General features: G+C 34.9%; 1 protein-coding gene across 5 annotated transcripts in view; it reads right to left on the bottom strand.

Moving 5' to 3' along the window:
- Window positions 1-22,097, bottom strand: part of FER (fer (fps/fes related) tyrosine kinase) — a 316,192-nt gene that overhangs the window by 167,770 nt on the left and 126,325 nt on the right. For 4 of the 5 annotated variants that reach the window (XM_005866441.2, XM_014539886.1, XM_014539885.1 and 1 more), the window contains 3 exons: window positions 16,844-16,936; window positions 8,163-8,363; window positions 602-724 (listed from right to left, as the gene is read on the bottom strand). In XM_005866441.2, the coding sequence (XP_005866503.1) occupies window positions 602-724; window positions 8,163-8,363; window positions 16,844-16,936 (417 nt within the window). Of the gene's footprint in view, window positions 1-601; window positions 725-8,162; window positions 8,364-16,843; window positions 16,937-22,097 lie in introns of those variants that run through there. The other variant, XM_014539888.1, reaches the window with a different exon arrangement.

Raw genomic sequence — 22,097 nt, 5'->3', positions numbered from 1 at the left:
TGGCCAGGCACCCAAGCGGGACCCCCACCCTGATCCGGATCACCCTTCAGGGCAAACCAGCCGGCCTCCACCCGTGCACCAGGCCTCTATCCTATATAGTAAAAGGGTAATATGCAAACTGACCCTAATAGCAGAAAGACTGGGAATGACTGGTCACTATGACACACACTGACCACCAGGGGGCAGACTCTCAATGCTGGAGCTGCCCTCTGGTGGTCAGGTTACTCTCACATGGGAGGAGCTCTGCTCAGCCACAAGCCAGGCTGATGGCTGCCAGTACAGCGGTGGTGGTGGGAGCCTCTCCTGCCTCCTCAGCAGCGCTAAGGATGTCCGACTGCAGTTTAGGCCTGCTCCCCGCTGGCAAGTGGACATCCCCCGAGGGCTGCCGGGCTGCCAGAGGGATGTCTGATTGCCAGCTTAGGCCCAATCCCCCGGGGAGCAGGCCTAAGCCAGCAAGTGGTCACCCCCGAGGGGTCCCAGACTGCGAGAGGGCACAGTCCAGGCTGAAGGACCCCCTACCCCCGAGTGCACAAATTTTTGTGCAACGGGCCTCTGGTTCTTTATAAAAAGAAAACGAATGTGCATATATAGATATACCTACCCTAACAATAGGATTCAGCAGAACAACACCTGATTTCTTCGTGATGACCTGTTTGGTTGTAAAGTGATGATCTATAAGTTGAGGAATGTTCGAAAAACCAGTGCCTTCAAATCGATACAAACTCTGGCAAAAAAATAATAAAGTAGAATAAATGTAAAGTCATTGTTTGAGCATGACTACATTCACTAATAAATTAGGTTACATTTATGAAAAACTATTGTTGTATAATGTTAATACACTTAATACTACTGAAGTACACACTTAACAATGGTTAACAGTAAACTATGAGGTAATAGATGTTAATTACCTTGATCTTGGTATTCATCCTACAATGTGTAATAAATCATTACATTGTACCCTCTAAATACATGATTATATTTGTCAATTATTCCTCTATAAAGTTAAATATACATATGTATATTGTTTCCCTCTTTGTCTTCCTTCAGTCTACTCTTAACACAGAGGCCAGGAGATCCTGTTGTATCATCCCATTACTTTACTCAAAATTCTTATCTCCTTAAAATAAAAGCCAAAGTCTTTACCACAGTCTATGCACTCTATATATTATTCTGTGCTCTATCATCTCTCTTACCTCATCTATTAACACTACCCCATTCCACCATATCCACACTCATTTCCTTCTTGTTTTATAAATGTACTATATACATTCCTTTCTCGGGACATATACATTTGCTGCTTGAACCAGTTCCTCAGATGGACATATGGGTAATGGCTCCCATACTTAATGTCAGTCTCTCATCAAATGTTACCTTTTCAGTGAGGTCTACTCTGGCCACCTTACACAATATTCAATATCCATTTTTTCATCCCAACTACATTTCTTACCTCCTTTTTCTCACTGAATTTTCCTTCTTAGAATTTATCACTACCTAACATCATATATATTTTGCTTACTTATTCTGTTTAATTGTCTATCTCCTCCTCCTCTAAAAATAGAACTCATGGGGTTATAAATCTTTACATTTATTTTATTCATCACAGTATCCCCATGGTCTAGAACAGTGCCTGGCATATACTACCTGGATAAATAAACATGTGGGACTGAATAAAATGCAGTGCATAGAAAATGGTTGCAAAGTTAAAGCAACAAGACAACTTAGAAATGAATACTAGAAAGTTCAAAATCAAGTACAATGTTTAATAGAAAGCAATGACATGAAGTTCACACAGAATGAAATTTCAAATCAGACACTAGCATCATAATGCCTTATATAAACTTCTAATATACCTCTTATAACTAGAAAAATAGTGAATAAAATAATGGGACTTCTCAGTTTCCTTTTAAGAGTGTATCTAATTTTCAATTTAAAGGCAGTTTTCTGCCATTGACATAGTAATTGTGATGTGCCAATACAGTGAGTAATGCAAGCAACAGTACTTCCTTCATGGGCTGAAATAAGAAACTGATCTGTAGCAATTATTTTTTAAAGCAATCATGGAATTAGTGAAGTTCTGAGTCTGAACACAGTGCAAACCAATTAATTCACTTCCTTAAAGATAAAAATAAAGTAATGAATTTAAAAATGATGTTAAGACTGTGTGCTTATTAAGCAACTAAGAGGCCAAGAAGAGTACAGACATTAAAACTCTTGAGGACTTGTTTCTTGATATACTCAAAATTCTGAATATTGCAATTGACCTTGTGCAGAGGAGTATAAATTTCTTATAGCTCAAATGACCTGAGGTTGGATTCACATACAGATGGGTTTTTCTGCATGCTTTAACAATAACATGACTCAGAGAATTCAGACTAACTTTTAAGTAAGACTTCTCTTGGGAGCTAAGATTGTTACTAATGATCTCTTATGTGAATTCCAAAAGAAGCAATAAAAATAATAAGTTTCTACAAAGATGATTTTATTGTCAGTGTATGTCTTAAATATCACATAAAATGTCAATTAAAAAATAAGAAGTATGGCCCTGGCCGGTGCCTCAGTGGTTAGAGTGTCAAACCCACACACCAAAAGGTTGTGGGTTCAATTCCTGGTCAAGGACACATACCTGGATTGCAGATTCCACCCCAGGTCCAGTCGAGGTGAGTGGGGAAGGCAACCTATCATTGTGTCTCTCACACTGATGTTTTTCTGTCTTTGTATCTATCTCTCTCTCCCCCTTACACTCTCTCTAAAAAGAAATCAATGCAAAAAAAATCCTTGGGTGAGGATTAACCAATATATATATTGTGTATGACTCACTTTTTTTAAAATAAAAATTATATAGATATATATATAATTAGAATATATTTTTAAAATCTCAAAAAATATATACTGAACCCATATGGGGGTGTTATTATAAAGCACACATTCCATGATACATATTTCTGAGTTTCTATCCAGAGTACATATTACTTCTGTTTTTAAAACATTTATTACAGCTAGAATTGTTCCTGAGTTATCACTGTGCAACTTAAAAATCAATCACACATATAGATGAAAAATACATATAAATCAGGTTTTGTTGCTATACATATTTCATAATAACAAGAGAATTGATATTAAACAAGGAAGTCAAACAGAACAGAATAAACACACAAAAATGAGAAGGAGATTCAAGGTATGTGTAAGTTGCCTGAGTAGATCCCCTGAAACAAAATCAAGGATAAGCAGGCTTAAGGAGAAAAAAAAAATGAAAGGAAAAATAATTTCTGAAAAAGACTAAGATGAATAAGCTGATTAAAAACAAAAGACTACAACACTTTTTTTTTTAGTAAAATACCAAAAAATGTAAGAGGTACATTTTGGCTTTCTCAAATAAAAATAGCATACTGAATAGTTACAAATAACTAATTAAACCAGTACACATGGAAGCATTGGGGAATAATATTAATAAGGTTTGGTATGGCTTTTCCCAACTTTTATTCATTTGTTAGATGTGTCTCAAACTTAGCTTTCTTAACTTTCCTAGTTAAAAGTTTTCATAGCACTGTAAGCCTCCTCTCTAGACTGTAAGTAGGCTTCACCATTATATCCCTGGGCCCTAAGAATACTTACTCAATTAGTGTTTCCTGGAAATTAACATTAATAAGGTTTTGGACACCAACCTATGAACCAGAATGTCACAGTTCTTTCTGATCAGGGCACATGCCCAGTTTGTGGGCTCGATCCCCAATAGGGGCTGTGCAAGATGCAGCTGATCAATGATTCTCTCTCATCATTAATGTTTCTATTTCTCCCTCTCCCTTCATCTCTGAAATACACACACACACACACACACACACACACACACACACACACACATACATATATGTATGGATACTGAATGTATGTGGTGTGTGTGTGTGTGTGTGTAGTTTCCTAAATCATGTATCAAAGAAAATCAGTGTCATTTTGACTTAAAGGTACTGCTTGCCTTCTTTTGAGTCCTTGAATCGTTATGGTAGGATGGTTAACTAATCCCAAGTGTAACCATGTGATAAGGCCACACACTTGGAATTAACTGTTATCCAAACAAGTTTTGGCTTTCTACTTGCTTTCACTTAATTTTCCATAAGTCCCACAGCATGAATTTAAAGATAGTTCAAAGAGTCTAGAGATTGTGGCAACAAAACAAAGTAAATCTAACGAGTACATTCGGAGACTAAATCTATCAGCTCAAAATGGACTGTAGCTTATGACAGAAATACAATATCTGTTGAATGAATGCTGATTTAAAACACTGAGCTATCCAAAATTTCACATAGTAATTACAACCACCACTTTTGTGTTAATTTTTTTATTGGCCCATATCCCTGGGCCTTACATAGTACTTGCTCAAACAGTATTTCCTGCATGCATGCATGAATGAATGAATAAATGAATCCTATCCTATATAATAAAAGCCTAATATGCTAAGTGTCCAGTCGTCCATTCAACCAATCGAAGTGTAATATGCTAGTGATATGCTAAGGCCGCTCAATCGCTCACTATGATGTGGACTGACTACCAGGGGGCAGACGCTCCAGCCAATTGGGACTGAACAAGACAGTCTGCACACTCCCTGGGGCCCTCCTGCAGTCCTTCTCCAAATGACCAACCTCCCGCGTCTCTCCCTGGCCCCGATCATGCACTGGTGGGGTCCCTCGGCCTGGCCTGCACCCTCTCACAATCTAGGACCCCTCGGGGGATGTTGGAGAGCCGGTTTCAGCCTGATCCCGCAGGCCAGGCCGAGTGACCCCACTGGTGCACAAATTCGTGCACCAGGCCTCTAGTGAAGAAATAAAAGATGTTATACCATTACATAAAGGATTGTTGCAGTTTTATTTTAAAATATTTATTATGTTGTTATTTTTAATTTATCACTGCATATTAACTCAAAATTTTGACTCAATCATTTTTCATTTGTATCTTTAATATTTCTCAGTTAATAAGTTCTACTAATGTCTCACCTACTCAGTTTTAAGCTGAGAAGTAAGTTACACAATTTTTGATTTCATCTCCTTTACAATGCATATATAAATTCCATGCATTTACTTTTTGCGGAAATGAGTGTTTAATAAATATGTGTCAGATAAACAAATCAGCACTTTCCTATAATAGCATAAAAATTCTTCCTGGAGTACTTTTGTTTTATCACATGTATTTTCTGCTTTATGTATTTTATTTTTTGTTTATAATATACAAAAGCAAAGATTTGATAAATATATATTTACTTATCAAATAGAACAAAGCTATTTGAATCACTATGAAAATCTATCAACATTTATGATCACAAATAAACAGCTTTAGGTAAAAACTCTAAATATCATCTTACATCAAGCACCACAAATAGGCTAGTAACTATGGAATAGATCAGTAACACTAGAATTACACTTAAATTCAGATACTCTTAGATATGTTTATATATCTGGCTTTGTGAAATTAATAGGATTGGGCTTTGTGAAATTAATATGTTTGGTTACACTACAAGGTACAGTTCTTCTCGCTTGAACTAGCTAAAACAATAGATACTCTGTGCTAGCATAGTGAAAATGTAAAAATGGAAAGTATACATGTCCATCTTATTTGGTCATAATGGCAGTTTCACACCATGTTGAGAAGTAACTGTGACATGCATTCAAAAATAAAGCTTTAAAATAATTTCTATCCTAGACTTTGATTGACAGAGGCAATATTACTAAAAAATAACATTATTTGTGATTAGTGAAGACCTCAGATCTAAATATAGGCATGCCTCAGAAATATTGCAGGTTTGATTCAAAATCACCACAAAGTGAGTACATATATAAATTCTAAAACACTTTCTTAATATTTAAATTTCACAAATAAATCTCATAGAAACAAAAAAATATTAATTAACATTTCCAATTATATTAATATTTCTTACAAAGTAATATTGGTATTTTTTTCTCAACTAGAGTCATCAAACATTAGAAAAATTACCTAATATTTGCATAGCACTCCACACCTTACAAAGTATATATTCACTAATTTGATTCTCATAATCACTGTATAAGCTATTAACCCCATTATTTACCAAAAAAAGAGCTTGTAAAGTGAAAAGCTGGAATGGGAACCCAAGTCTTCTAAGTCTGCTTTTTTCACCAATCCACTATTTGATATTTTCACATTCTCTAAAATCTCATAATTTTTATGTCTTCCTCTCTTAGGATACCTATCCCCTCATGTATGTACAGCTTTTATAATTTATTACTAGATTATAAACTCCTTGATTAGAATATGATAGGCAATCATTAAATATCTGGTAATGTACCCTCAGCTTTATTCAACAGGTATATGAGGAAGGAAATGGGATCATTTTAGCTCACAGAAGATTTACCTGTGCATATGAAAAAGAATTTAAAACTCCACAGTCTTCACCACCTTCAAACTCCTATTTTCAACTGATTTGAGAGCTCGATATTATTTAATGATTAGGAACTAAATAAAATTAAACAGTGGAAAAAAAACCCTCAGGCATTTACAGAAATACAAGCACTTTCATCTTTAACATCTTTGAAAATGTCAACGACAAAAGAAAACCAAAAAATTTACAAATGTGAACTTGTAGCAATGTCTTATTTTTAGAATATATTATGCAGTTCACTTTAGTCACTTAAAAAATGGCATTAAAGACAAGTTATAATTTGCAAATAGACCTTTTTTGTTTCTAATACTAATTTAAATTCCTATAGTTACATTTAAACTAGAAGTGGTCATAAGAAAAATATTTGTCTTATTTAATGTATAACCTATATAAAAATAATAAGTTTTAAAACTTAGAATATAGAGGGGAACATTTATATAAATTATAGTTAGTTTATACTTTACCTATGATTTTTCCTCTACAATTCTTGTAACACTTTATAAATATTGCCAGCATAGTCACAGGTTTTAATAGGAAAGTTTATCTACATCCATTACAAAGGCATATACAAACTATAAAAGAGTTTGACATGAAAATACTACTAGAAGCAGAAAGTCAGATGTATGAGAGTAAGCAAATAGGATTATCAAGTTGAAGTGTGAATACTAGGCAAAATTAACAATAAGGTGAAAATTATAATACAAACAAAAATGTGTACACACACTTTGAATAACTATAAAGTCAGTACTTATTAAAATACAATTCATTTTCAAATTGAGCTATAGGCTGTTAAAATGTGTATACTTTTTTTGGGACACCCTGTATAAATATCTCAATGTATCTATTTTAAGAACCCCTCTGAGATTCATCCAATGATAAAGGTTCAATCTATTGTAAAGTAATTAGTATCTCTCTAGTGACTGGACAAACACTGAAATTCTATAGACTAGCAGCTTGAAAACATGTGCCATTTGAAATAATAGAGTGAGAAATGACAAACAGAGGCAACAATTCTTCATATGCAAAAAACATTAAAATTTCTCAGTGGATAAAGTTAAACAAAATTTTGAGATTACCCTTCATCTGCTTACAGCTTAATAAAGAATATATAAAACATAGTTTAGCAATGTCTAAATGCAATTTAATAAAAGTATTAGAGGAAGTAATGTTAATAGATCTTCCTTTTAATTTTCATCAAACTTTATTTATGGTTTATTAATGCCAACAACCAATAGCTTATACATAAAGGGGAAAAAACTAATCCTAAATGAATCAGAAAATCTGTTCAACTACCATTATCCCACTAATTAAGGAATTTTATTATCATTATTTAATACAATACTACTTTAAAAATTTCTCATAATACCACTTTTGAAAGCAATTTCAAGGGTTTGTTTTAGGAGCATAAAATTCATAATTTAAAATCTCCAAGAAAAAAATTTTTTGATAATCACATTATCTCTACTTTTAACTTAAGATGTTTTTAATGTTCAAATTTAACTCAAGTATTTTAAATATTTATGCATTTAAATTTAATTCAAATTTTTAACAACTATTTTTAATTTACAATATTTTAAAGTACATATTTCCTTAATAAGATTAACATTTTAGTGAGTTTTGGAGCACTATCTTTAAGGAATTCAGCAAAAACAAATTAAGTGCTAAACTCTGTTACAGGCATTTATCAAAAACTATTCATCATTTTATTACCACCATGGACTACATCAGAATATACATATAAACTAAATTAGAAACGTACATCAACATATTGTATGATAAAGTGTCTCCTTTGTCCATCAGAAAATACAGAAAGGACATATTCACCAGGTTTCCCATGGCTCTCTCGCACCAAGAAGTCTCCTTGTTGTTTTAACAGATCTTGTGCTTCTATTCTGGGAATTGCACCATGGTACCAATCCTGTTCTGTCAGGGGCTTCTCAATTATGGGCATCGATTCAAACTAAGCAAATATGGGGGGGAAAAAGAACACTAAATTAGAAAAAATAGCTATTTTTTCCAGTAAAATGTAAATCAATTACAAGTACTTCTTACATGTGTTCCTTCCTTTAATTGACCAATGAAAAGTTATACAATGAAAAAATTTTCATAATTTTTAAAGAAATATCTCATGGGATACTGCTATTGAAGTTTAGCACAAATACACAGCCTTCATATTTTAAGTTTATTTGTTTTTTCTACCTATCATACATAGCTACGTACAACATCAGCATTTGGAGTTAATAATATAGTCTTCAATGTATCATAAAACAAATCCATATATTTAAAATTTATCAACCAGAGAATTATGAAAAAGGGGGATTATCAGAGAAATTTACCACAAAACATTTTTGTTTAAATTGAGTTATTTCTGTTTATGGAATTAGCTCTCAATTACACAGGATGTGGAATGTCCATGTCATATGTGACGGGAGTGCTACCTATAGCTTCATATGATGCCGTCCTGCTGCTGTACCTTCCCATTCTTATCCACATTCCCCTCACTTCCTTAACCATTACCTATGCCACAGGGATGGGTGGTCCTGATCCTGTACAGCGATGGTAGATAAAACTTTAGGAGACGCATCACTGCCAACCACCAACATGCAATTACAAACGTGGAGAAAACAAGGGAAGAATAGAAGCCATGAGCATGGCAGGAAAAGCAAATTATCCATTATTTTAGGAGGCCAAATGCTAAGACCAAATATTTCTTTTCCAAGATTTTATCACAGTGCATCTCATAGCAAATACAAAATGTTTACTATAATTGAAATATTTCCAAGTCTTGCCTATGGTAAAAGTGTTTCAAATGTGTACTCTTCTTGGAAGTCTACTTGAGATTTTTAAAGGTGTTTTTTTTAACCTCTGAAAAAAATCAATAAAATAAATTCAGTATCAGTTCTTTACAAAGAACTTGCTTTCATCATTATCTCTGAAAAAGGTCCACATAACAGAAAAACATCACAAACAAGGATGTCATGTGCTTGATTTCTTGTCCTACTCAACCTATCTTCCTAAATTTGATTTATTTAGAATTGGGAGAATGCAATACCCAGATTATTTATTAAGTACGATGGGCATTTGAAGTACAAAAGCTCAGCTAATACTCTGAGAAACTCATTAAAGGTTATGAAGTAAGAAATATATTTGGGGGGGAAATCATCCTCAAAGACCACTGCTAAAGTTTGTTTGTTTTTAAAGACGAATGAATAGGAAGGAACTTGTATTGCTATTTCATTGCTGGTTCTCTGGGTTTATTAGCTTCTTCTGGGTAGGAAGGGAAGCTCAGAGACCTGTTACTTCCCAGCCCCTAAACAATACCATTAAGGAATGTAGGCTGAAATTACTGCGCATTTGTGGATGCAGGGAAAGGTCAGACATGTCCCCTGTCTGGGTCTATCAGATATTTCGGGGACTTCTCTGAAGCATCAAAAGGAAAATTTTTATTAATATGACTTTAATAAAATTCCAATGTAATTTTGCAGGCTTGATAAAATGTATGATGTAGGATGTATCAGCAACAACATCCTAAGAGCTGTCATAATTACTCATTACCTCAAATATCACATCTTTCTAAGCCTCAGTGGAAAAACAATTTTTCCCTCTTGATAAGTTACCTAAGTTTTTTTGCCAGAGATATAGTGGAGGGGAAGCCTTCTTAAAAAAAAAAATTTTTTTTGGCATCTTTCTAAGCCTCAGTGGAAAAACAATTTTTCCCTTTTGATAAGTTCCCTAAGTTTTTTGCCAGAGATATAGTGGAGGGGAAGCCTTTTTTAAAAAAAAAAAAAATTTTTTTTGGTAATTTTTTTAGAAAGAGAGGAAGGGAGAGGGATAGAGAGATAGAAACATCAATGAGAGAGAAGCAACATCAATCGGCAGCCTCCTGTACGTCCCCTACTGGGGATGGAGCCTGCCACCCAGGTATATACCCTGAGCAGGAATCGAACATGACCTCCTAATTCACAGGTCAACGCTCAACCACTGAGTCATATCAGACACGCTCAGTATCAGTTTAACATGATCTGGGTCACTTGTTTTAATCATTTGAGCAAAAATATAAAATAATATATTTGCTCCCTTATATAGTTTATTTATAGAAAATAAATCCTGATAAGCCTGTCTTCAAAATTACATGTGATAATGCTAGTGATTCAAAAGTTGCAAGTCTGAGCAGATTATTCAGTCTTCCTAAACATGCCTGATTGTACAGAAGAATTCAGCACGGGTATAGCAAGAGTATGATGCAAAAAAATAAAAAATTTCTCTGTTGTTTTTCTAAATCTTAGTGTCTGGGCAGAAAAAGGGGGTTGGTTGCGATTTAAGACTTTAAGAATAAAAGAAAACAACTAAGGTTTAAAATATAAAATATTCAACCTGAATAAAATAGCATGCCTTATTAGAGAGGATAAAAAGTTGCTTTGCTAGACTTGAAGGAGAACACTAAAAAACACAAGCAGTTTATTATGTTATGCATAAAAAACTACCATGCCCTATGACAACAGTGAAAGCCAAGCACTATAATGCTAACATTATAGCAAATGTACAAGTTAAATATAGCTGAATTATAATTTTCTAATTTTCTAAAACCAAGCAAATCATATTGAATATATTATTCTATATAATGGAAGCATATCTTTATTTTCCAATATTTTTACTTCCTAAAATCTTACAAAAGTAATTTGAAAATTTAAAAACATATGCAAATAGAGTGTAGAAAATATGAATTTTAAGAAGTTAAGTAATTAAATATTCTTCTGATGTCTAAAACAACAATTATTTGTACCAAAATATGCTTTATTCTAAAATATTTAGAATATTTTAAAAATGTTTTAAAGAACATTTGTCAAAGAGTGCTGCTATTAGAAGGGTGTTAATATATAACTAGCACTCACAGGGGGCTGTAAGGTAAAACCCAAAGTTGTTTGCTCAACCACGTATTATAGAACTTCTCCAACAAAAAGATGGCCCTGGAGAAGGACCATATTCTTTGCAGGACTAGAACAGATCTCATTAAAAATAACCTGATTTAAAAGACTTCCAACAGAGCCTTGGCCAGTGTGGCTCAGTGGACTGGAGTATCGTCCCATGCACCGAAGGGTCAAGGGTTCATTTCCATGTCAGGGCACATACACAGGTTGCATGTTCAACCCCCATCCCAGTCAGGAGGCAACTGGTCAATGTTTCTCTCTCTTCCTCTCCTTTTCTATCTCTCTAACATCAATAAAAACATATCCTAGGGTGAGGATTTTTAAAAAAAAGGATTTCCAATGGAAATGGACCCTTAAGATTGCCAGTAGGCTTTCAGATTATGCAATTAACCCTATCTAACACCTCTTGCCTTGACTCTGAGAAATAGTTCTCAAAGCAAAATTGTAACTTCCTGCAGCATGGGATGATGCTGCATGTAGAACAGGCCTCAGTTCCCAGAGGTACTCACAAGTTATTTAAGATGTTTAGTAAATTAAAAAAAATACCATATGCCTAGAACTGATATAACATTGAAATACCACTCTGATCATGACAATAAATATTAAACATCTACCATCAGATACTATATTCAGTTAATGCCAAATTCATCTATCAGCTAATTCTCTGACATTCTTCCTTCCATCAAGACTGCTAATTGAAGTGATCTGTTAGACCCGTGGTCAACAAACTGCGGCTCGTGAGCCACATGCGGTCTTTGGCCCCTTGAGTGTGGCTCTTCCTAAGCCTTAGGAGTACCCTAATTAAGTTAATAACAATGTACCTACCTATATAGTTTAAGTTTAAAAAATTTGGCTCTCAAAAGAAATTTCAATCGTTGTACTGTTGATATTTGGCTTTGTTGACTAATGAGTTTGCCGACCACTGTGTTAGACTGTCCTCAAAGCTCTACATTTTAGCCACACTGTTTAGAACACTAAAATAAATAGCGATGGCAAGTCCAATGGGAATATTATTATGACAAATTCTACTTTCATGTCCCTAGATGTAAGGCAAGTAATTGCTTTATTTTTATCTAAAATTTCACTTTAAAGTTCCAATCTAAGTATGTTCAATTGAGTAGAGAATCTGTTGTTGCTTTTTTCTAATATTTTAAATTAAATATGCTTCCACATCCAAAAGATTACATTTAGACCTCTGCCTCATACCATATATAAAAATTAATACATAATGGATCAAAGACCTACATGTAAGGGCTAAAACTACAAAATTCTCAGAAGGAAACAAGGGTAAAAATCTGCATGACCTTGGATTTGCAAGGTTTGTCTGTTTTTAATATGACACCAAAAGCATGTGCCAGTAAAGAAAAATTGATAAACTGAACTTTGTCAAAATTAAAAATTTTTATCAAAGGATACTATCAAGTAAGTGAAACGATAATCCACAAAATGAGAAAAAGCATTTTCAAATTATATATCTGAAAAGGGACTTCAGTGCAAAATATATAAAGAACTCTATAACTCCACAATAAAAAAGTAACCCAATTTAAAAATGTGCAAAGGAAATAGTCATATCTCCAAAGAACATATACAAGTGGCCAATAAGCATATAAAAAGATGCCAAACATCATTAGTACTCAGAAAAAAGGCAAATAAAAGCTATAATAACATACCACTTCTTACCCCCTAGGATGCCTACAATTTTTTTTTAATGGGAAATAAGTATTGATGAAATTGTGGAGAAATTGTTGGTGAGAAAGTAAAATGATGCAATCACTATAGAAAACAGTTTGGCAGTTCCTCAAAAACTTAAACATAGAATTGCCATGTGACCTAGAAATTCCTAGGGATACAATTGAGAGAAATAAAAACATGTTCACATAAAAGATGACTACAGCATTATTCATAATATTCGCTAAAAAGTGGAAACAACCCAAATATCTATCAGCTGGTGAGTGGATAAAATATACGTGATAAATCCATACAATGGAACATTATCCTATATAATAAAAGCCTAATATGCTAAGTATCTGGTCCTCTGTTAAACCAATCAAAGCGTAATATGCTAAGGCTGCTCAACCGCTCATTATGACATGCACTGACCACCAGGGGACAGACGCTGAACCCAGGAGCTGCCTCCGGGTGGTCAGTGCACTCACACAGAGGGAGCGCCGCTCAGCCAGAAGCCGGGCTCATGACTGGAGAGCACAGCAGTGGTGGCAGGAGCCTCTCCCGCCTCCACAGCAGCCCTAAGCCATCAGTTGGACATCCCTCAAGGGCTCCTGGACTGCGAGAGGGCACAGGCCGGGCTGAGGGACATCCCCCGCCCAGCAGAGTGCACGAATTTTGTGCACCAGGCCTCTAGTTCAGTCATAATAAGGATTAACCTTGAAACTATTACACCAACTGAACAAAAATAGACATGAAAGGTCATATATTATATAATTCTACTTACGGGAAATATACAGAATAGGCAAATCCATGGAGATCAAAAGTAGAGTAGTGAATGCCAGAAAATGGGAAAGGGGGAGGGGGACTGATACTAATAGGTATGAAGTATCTTACTGGGGACATTGAAGTATTCTGCAAGTAGTGATGATGGTGCACAATGCAGTGAGTAAACTAAGAACTACTAAGTGTACACTTTAAAATGGTGAATTCTACATTGTCTGAAGTATATCAGCATAAAATATTTTAAATATGGTTAACTATGCAATGTTGCAAAGTTTTTATAGAGAAAACACATGTATAGTTATTAAAAATGTCCCTTCTATTTTACTTTTACAAATTAGAATATTCTAAAAAATACTATAGTACATCAGAAAATTTTTAAATTATGATTAAGTAGCGTCTTAGATAAATTGTTATACATCTTAGATTATCACGTTTAGCACCTGAAACCTTCACATTCACATTAAGACTTAAGACCTTAGTTACCTATATATTTGAGGAAAAAATCTCCTTCTCCAAATAAGTAGGATACCTAATGCCTTAGAGAAATAGCTGTGTAAATTTATTCATAGTGTAACACAGTGTCATAAGCCAGGCTGCTTCAATCTTTTTAGTTCATAAGATTTCTAATAAATCAGGAAATAATGAAGGGCACTTAACTGATGGAAATAATAACTGCCTTCATCATGAAGACACAAATGTGAGCACTGGACCTTCAGGAAGTGAACAGTCCCAAGAGTTCTCAAATTCAGAGGGAACACTTTCTTAGAAGCAACAGACATTTCATGGATTCAAGGATGTTGATAATTTATTTTAAAAACCAGACCACAATGTATGCCTAAATGAAGTACATGTTTTATGAGAAAGGCATTTTCATTCATTTCAGGAAAAGGCAGTTTGTAAACACCAAGGGTTTACCAATATCAATCACTGTCAATTTAGTTATTTTACTTGAAAATAAGGTAAATGGAGAAAATAACATGTAAATACCTTCAGATATTTTAAAACTTATGGTTTATACCATTAATTCATTAAGATTGTGCATAATATACCCCACATACTTTTAGGATAGCATCCCTATATAACTCCACCATAATGAGTTAACTCAATTTCTCTGTTTCTAGATGTAAATTAGTATCTTAAAAGACAAAACCTCTTTATCTTCTGTTCAACCCTGATTTACAGCCAAAAGCTGATGTTCCTATAATTATGAACTTCAAAGCAATATACATAATGAGAAGTCTCAGAAGCCACTGTTGCATCCTAGACACCTGTCTTGAGGGCACAAGGTTCTTAGCATCCTAGGTTGTAGGGAAAAGAAACATGCAGAGTATTAGCCCATTTTCACAATCATAAATTCTAATTTTTCTGTCACTCGCTAAACTTCTAAAGCTCTAAATTCCAATCTCCTACCTTTACATCTGAGAATCAAGCAGAAGGAAACCCTGAGTTTATAATGGGTCTTGGTTTTCAAATATTTAAAACATTTTACTCAAGTCAAGCTTGATCTTACAGCACATAAAAAGGAAAATTAGGGGCGGGAGGACACCTTTCATAAATTAGATCACCAATAAACAGCTGGCACAAAGGCCTTTGACCTAAGTGAAATAAAGGTGAGTTAATGACAACTTAACTATGCCATTTAGTTCATGGACTTGTTAAATAATTTTATGAAAAGCTAACAGTTATTGGAACATTTCTTTTCAAAAATCTATTTTTTTCTTCTTTAAAACTTTTTAAATATTTCATCTCAGTAACTTTTTTCTCAAGTAAAAATTTTGCAAAACTATCTTTGGAACTTATAAATTTTTAATCAAATCTCCTACACTTATTTTGATGTCAAATCACAAATCAAGTCCTAGGAACTACTACTTGTCTATAAAACTGTCAAACAATTACTTAAGAAAATAAGGGTAGGAAATAGGCCTTGAGAGAGACTTACTCTATCATGCTGCTTTTACTTATAATTATTTTTATTTTCATTTGCTATTTGATGCCATATGAGATCGTCTGCAATAGTTCACAGCTCCCTCCCTATTCCCACAGAACTTCTGTGTATAAGAAGTGACAATGGAAACATCAAAGGCTGAAATATAAGTAGAAAATCTCTTTTATATAAAAATATAATTTTATCCTTTTTTGTTAAAATACCTGCTAACTGACTTACTTTTCACATAAGAGATTATTGTTTGGGGTAAATACATATGGTAACACCTTTCACATATTCAAAAGGAATTATAGCAAACAAATCCAAAATATGAATGGAAATTTAAGTAATCTATGTTTAGGAAATACTTTCTTTTTCTAAATAAGACTTAAGTCACATTGTCTTAAAAAGGAAATTATAAAAGGTAAGAAAAAATATTAAGATATTATTAGGTAGAACCTTAGAGGGATGGGGAAAGCATGTAATTACTTACATTGAATATTGTTGTGTTGGCCAGCATTCAATAAGATACAATTATAAAGCTCTATTGTCAATAAAGCATGGCTAGAAAAATTAAGTTTTACAGGTAATGAAGTGAAAAATATACTTTGGAGTTTTACTATATAAAGGGGATAAGAATATTTTTTATCTTGTTTGGCTATAGCCACTATTACTAAAGATAACTAATACTCTATGCATCATTGTAATATGCCACACCCAAATTTCCAACAGATTTCAATTTTATAATTAATGTTCTAAAAATTATGAACACACATAGAAAATGATACATGTAAAAATGCATATGTAATAATCTATTTATAAAAATATTTCACTGGAAAAGAGATCTGTTTATACTATTCTTCTAACCAAGTACAAAAGTTCATAAAACGCTTCCTGTAATATTTATTGGTAGTACAGGAAGTCTATAATACAAGTTTATTTCTTTTCTCCCTACATCAATGTGACATAGGGTTTTATTATATACATGCATGCACAAACTCATATATATACAAAAAGTTAAAATATGTACTTACTTTTCCATTTGTAAGGAAATATATACATATGATATTCATTGGTATATCAGAAAGAGCTACACAATGACTATTTTCAGTAGCACATAGAGTTCATCGTACTTACTGCTGTAGAGCCAAATGCAGATTTTGGACCCCTAATTAGTCCAGCAATTGAATGACGAAAAGACTCAAGTTTGGATACCCTCTCCTTCCTTTCCTGGGGAGATTAAAAAAGAAGCCTTCAGCAATAGTAAATATCCAATATATATACACAGTGATGCTAGATATTGAGGTATTTATCCATAGTCCCTCTACCATGTCTTCCAATTAAATAAAATGTAAATTTCCTAACGTTAAAGATGACAAACAACAAAATGCATATAGACCCTATAGCATTTTACTTTCCTGTTCCCTGAATAAATGTCTTGATTGGGGAAAAATAAAAAGAAAATAGAAATTCATAAGATGAACGAAAATAAGAAATACAAAGGAAGTTGATGGCAAACCAAATATTAACTGAAGGAGATACAAACTACAAAGAACCAGTCTCACACAGAAGATTTCAGATACCACTGTAGTCGTGAGGGATTTTCAAGGGGAAAAAACATAGTAGGGGAAAAACAGGAGGAGAATTACATAGACACATTTTTAGACAGTGAATTCCACTTAAGTAGCTGGAAAGTTTCCCCAAGATCTACATGATGATGATGACAACAACAACTACAACAATGATGACAACAGAGGAGGAGGAAATAAAATGAGGAGGTAGTGGCAGAACAACCAACAAGGCAAGTTCATTCGGATTGCTGTTTGCCATAGAATGTATACTCCTGAGTATTACACACCACAGTTGAAGGAAACTTTTCTTTAAGATTTCAAATCTGTAAATTCATTCTTACAAATGCAAGTGAATAAGGTAAGTGAAAGGGTAGAAAAGAAGAGAAAGAAAAAAAACAAATGAGAAGTAGAAGGTAAAAATAAGAACAATGGAAAGCATATGTGAGCATTTATAATGGAAGCATCAATAATTACTGCATTTCAACTGCTACTCAGTAGCAGACAAAAGAACAAGATATACTATTGCCAAATACTGTATTTCCATGTCTTTCATCCATAGTGCTGCTCAGTGTTACTTGTCAGTGGAAAATAATTACAGCAGGGCACAAATAACATCTTTTGTTTTCTATGTCTCCAATACCTAGTGTATGTCTCAGAGACATTTTGGCCATATGCTACCTAACAGACTCAAACTCAAATCTGAAATTCAACTTTCGTCTCCCCATTTACCTACTTTTATTATATTTGCTTTTCATTCTAAAAGTTACAATGCTAATAGTTGTTATTATTCTACAAATATATGCATATTAAGAATTTAAAATAATTTTAAACCTAACAGAACAGATCTCAACATTTTTTTCATCAATATCACCTTTATAACTTGCTGATGATCCTATATAAATCAATATCTATACGTCAATTCAAACATCTATAAAATGGAAAAAAATAATACAGACCTTCCTCAGAGGGCACTTACAACTAAATTACTACAAGCAACTCAAAATTAAAATGTTAAAAGCATGTAAATATTTAATAAAACTCACTTTTAAGAAAGAAATCCTTCCTGGAGTATAGACAGTCATCACCTTAGGAATGTGAGAATGTCCTCTGGAGCCTCAATCCTAGCGGCAGCTTTGGTTTTACCTTCCAGTAAAAACCACTGTAACTGAGCGACAGGGAATGCTGGAGGAAAGACCGCCTGGAAGTACTAAGGCATGTTCATCTTCAACTTGGGTGTTTAGGGTTTGTATTTTTTAAATCTATTTCTGGTGCTTGAGAAATCTTATAAAATAAAAATGTTTGGGAAGGTAAAAACTGATCACAGGAACAGGCAGGCTGTGGAGATGAAAGTGGGAAGCAAGGCTTACAATGTTTGGGAAGGTAAAAACTGATCACAGGAACAGGCTGTGGAGATGAAAGTGGGAAGCAAGGCTTAAACAGCAGTTGCTCTGTAATTAGAATTATGAAGAAATCTATGGTGGCGTAAAGGTCACATATTGGAGAGTACTACAGTAGCTATGGTTCTTCTACTCCCCAGCCCAGTTTACACTTTTTCTTATTCCTGTGGGGAATTTCTCCCCCTGATTCTGTGTGGCTGTGGAGGTGGCAGTGGTGTTAGGAGTAGCAGTGACACTCCTGTTGATCTTGCTGCTACCACAACTGTCAGGGGATGAAAAGAAAGTGCTACCCTCACCTGCTGGGCAATGAAAGCTTCACAAGAAAGCAGCAGGTTTCACTCTGAGTGGTGCTCTTAAAATAATAGACACAGTAAGGTCCCAATGTATAAATCACAGGAGAACAGGACTGAAAACTACATGGGAGGTTATGCACAAAAGTAGAAAATTTAGGAAAGAGTTTTAAGTATTACAAAGCATTTTATCTGTATATGACTTACAAATTCACCAAGATGGTATAAATAATTTTCCTCAAGCTATCCGCTGGCCATCAAACCCTACGAAAGTAAAGAGAACCATTTTCCCCAAAACCCTTTGATAATATTGAAACAAAAAGAAAACATTTTCTTAAGAATACAATACTAGATAAGTCTAGTATAGGTCCAGGTGTGGGGTAAAGAAGACTTCAAAAGTCAGTTCCTTTATATTTTTATGAAACATAATATATTGTGTGTTTGAAGGGATACAGTTAGTGAAAGTAGCCTTTCATTTAAAGGTACTCTTTAAATCAGTTGGTTTTAAAAATGTATTATCAAAAACAGTAAGTCAACCTTGAGTTTTATATAGGAACTAGTGGCCTAGTGCACAAAATTCATGCACAGGGGTGGGGCGGGGCATTCCCCTCAGCCCAACATGCACCCTCTACAATTGGGCACCCCTTGGGGAATGTCCGATTGAACCGGCAGTCGGACATCCCTCTTGCAATCTGGGACCGCTGGCTCCTAACCACTCACCTGTCTGCCTGAGTGATTGCCCCTAACTGTCTCTGCCTGCCTGCCTAATTGCCCCTAACTGCCTCTGCCTGTCTGATCACCCCTAACTGCCCTCCCCTGCCAGCCTGATCACCCCTAATCCTCTGCCTCGGCCCCCACCACCATGGCTTTGTTCGGAAGGAAGTCGGACGTCCAGAAGATGGCTGGTTGACCCGGTCTAATTAGCATATTACCCTTTTATTAGTATAGATTATATAGGATAGGATTGCTTAAATTGGGGGGGTGGGGGACATAATCCCTATATCTGGACTGATAGCCAGCCATATGCACTATACTGCCAAAGTGGTCATTAAAAAATTGAACCACTTACTTACACCTTACACCAAACAGCTGTTGCCCTTAAAACCCCTCCTCAGCCCCCACCTTAGGTTCTGCCTTCGCAGTTCACCCAGATTAGGTTCTGATTGGTCAGTTTCTATGCCAGTCAGCATCAAAAGCTCTGCCTAGGCAGCCATAGGCTCCTCACAGTTCACCCAGATTTGGTTATGATTGGTCGGTTTCTATGCCAGTCAGTGTCTCTGAGCCTATCTCCAGGCCTAATCAGAGAGGCAGGGCTGATCAGCAGCCCCCATGGCTGCTGACGAGGCCCAGAGAGAAAGAAAGGCAAGGGCTGATCAACAGCTGCTATGGAGGCTTCAAATCAGACCCTGCCTCTCTCTCCAGGCCTGATCTGCAGCCTTGGCAGTCAGTGCTGCAGCGCCTGAAAACAGTGCCTAACTCTGACTGTAGGCCTGCCAGAGCTGGTAATGATACACTTATACCCTCCTCAAATATTGACAACGTAAAGAACTTTCTCTAGATTAAGGAGACAGGGATTCATTATGACAAAGGACAGCCCTTCGGAGTTGGCATAGTTGGGGGCCAGTGGAGGGGGAAAGGAGAAGCAATGCTGTAAAATAATACCTTCTGTTATGAAATAATATTTGGATGCCAAAAAAATACTATCAGTAGAGCTACAAGTCTATCTTGAAAGAAAAGTTCTAGATGCAGTATCAGTTTCATATCTCATTTAAGAATAATTTTTCATTATTTTAAAATTAAATGAAGGTCTCTCATTATATTTATCTATCTATAAAACTAAGAGATTATTTCATAATGATTAAAAGTTTGCCTATTACCAGTTTTAAAAGCTCTGTAAGAAACAATACCTAAATTACTTACAGTTACAGTAAAACCATACCTATCAAGTTTTAAAATTACTATTCACTAAAACTCCCAAAGTGAAGTGAAATAGGCTCTCAGGTTACCTCCATCCCTTGCCCAGTAAAACACAGGCAAAGATATAAAAAGCAAGAATTGAGGTTTTGCTGAATGGAGTGATTTTGAAAGAAAAAAATTAAAAGTTCTTCCAAATGATAGCATATCTAGATGCTGCAGTAAGTTACAAATTAACAACTTTAACCAAAAAACACATAACAGTTCTCAAAGCATGGCTCTTAAAGGAGGCACTAAAGTGGAAAGAATAAGGTTCTGATGTCAGATGGGATAAAGTATATGAATTTGGGCAAATTACTTGACTACCCTGGCTCTCAGTTTCCACATAAGTAAACAGGAGGGCAGTGGACTAGATAAAATCTTCACCTTAAAAATTCTGTAACCTCTGTCCAATTCCCCAATCAAATGCATTGCATTGCTCATTGAAAAAACTTACGCAGAAGACTTCCATAGGAGAAAAGAGAACCCTTGTGTACTGTTGGTGGGATTGCAAATTGCTGCAGCCACAATGGAAGACATTATAGAGGTTCCTCAAAAAGTTAAAAATAGAATTACCACATGACCCAGCAATTCCACTCCTGTGTATTGGCTGGAAACAATCCAAAACACTAATTTGAAAAGATATATGCACCTCTATGTTCATTGCACCATTATTTACAGTAGCCAAGAGATGGAGGCAACCTAAGTACCCATCAACAGACAACTGGATAAAGAAAATGTGGTACATATATAAAATGGAATGTTACTCAGCCATGAAAAAGAATAAAATCTTACCGCTTATGACAACATAGACAAACCTAGAGAGTATTATGCTAAGTGAAATAAGTCAGACAGAGAAAGACAAATACCATATGATTTCACTTTTATGTGGAATCTAAAGAACAAAATGAATGAAACAGACACATAGATGCAGAGAACAAACAGGATTGCCAGATGGGAGAGGCCTGGGGCGGGTGCGGGGGTGGGGCTGGGTGAAAAAGGTGAAAGGATTAAAAAGTACAAATGGGTAGTTTCAAAATAGTCATGGGGAGGTAAAGTACAACATAGGAAATCGACACTAATAAAAGAGAAACATGGTAATTAGCGTACGACCGCTACCCTTCCCATTGGCTAATCAGCATATCCTTATGCAAATTAACCGTCAGCCAAGATGGCGGCC

The sequence above is a fragment of the Myotis brandtii genome, unplaced genomic scaffold (assembly GCF_000412655.1).
Source record: "Myotis brandtii unplaced genomic scaffold, ASM41265v1 scaffold230, whole genome shotgun sequence".
NCBI lineage: Eukaryota > Metazoa > Chordata > Mammalia > Chiroptera > Vespertilionidae > Myotis > Myotis brandtii.
The sequence above is the reverse complement of the archived record's forward strand: the minus strand, read 5'-3'. Positions and strand labels throughout refer to the sequence as shown.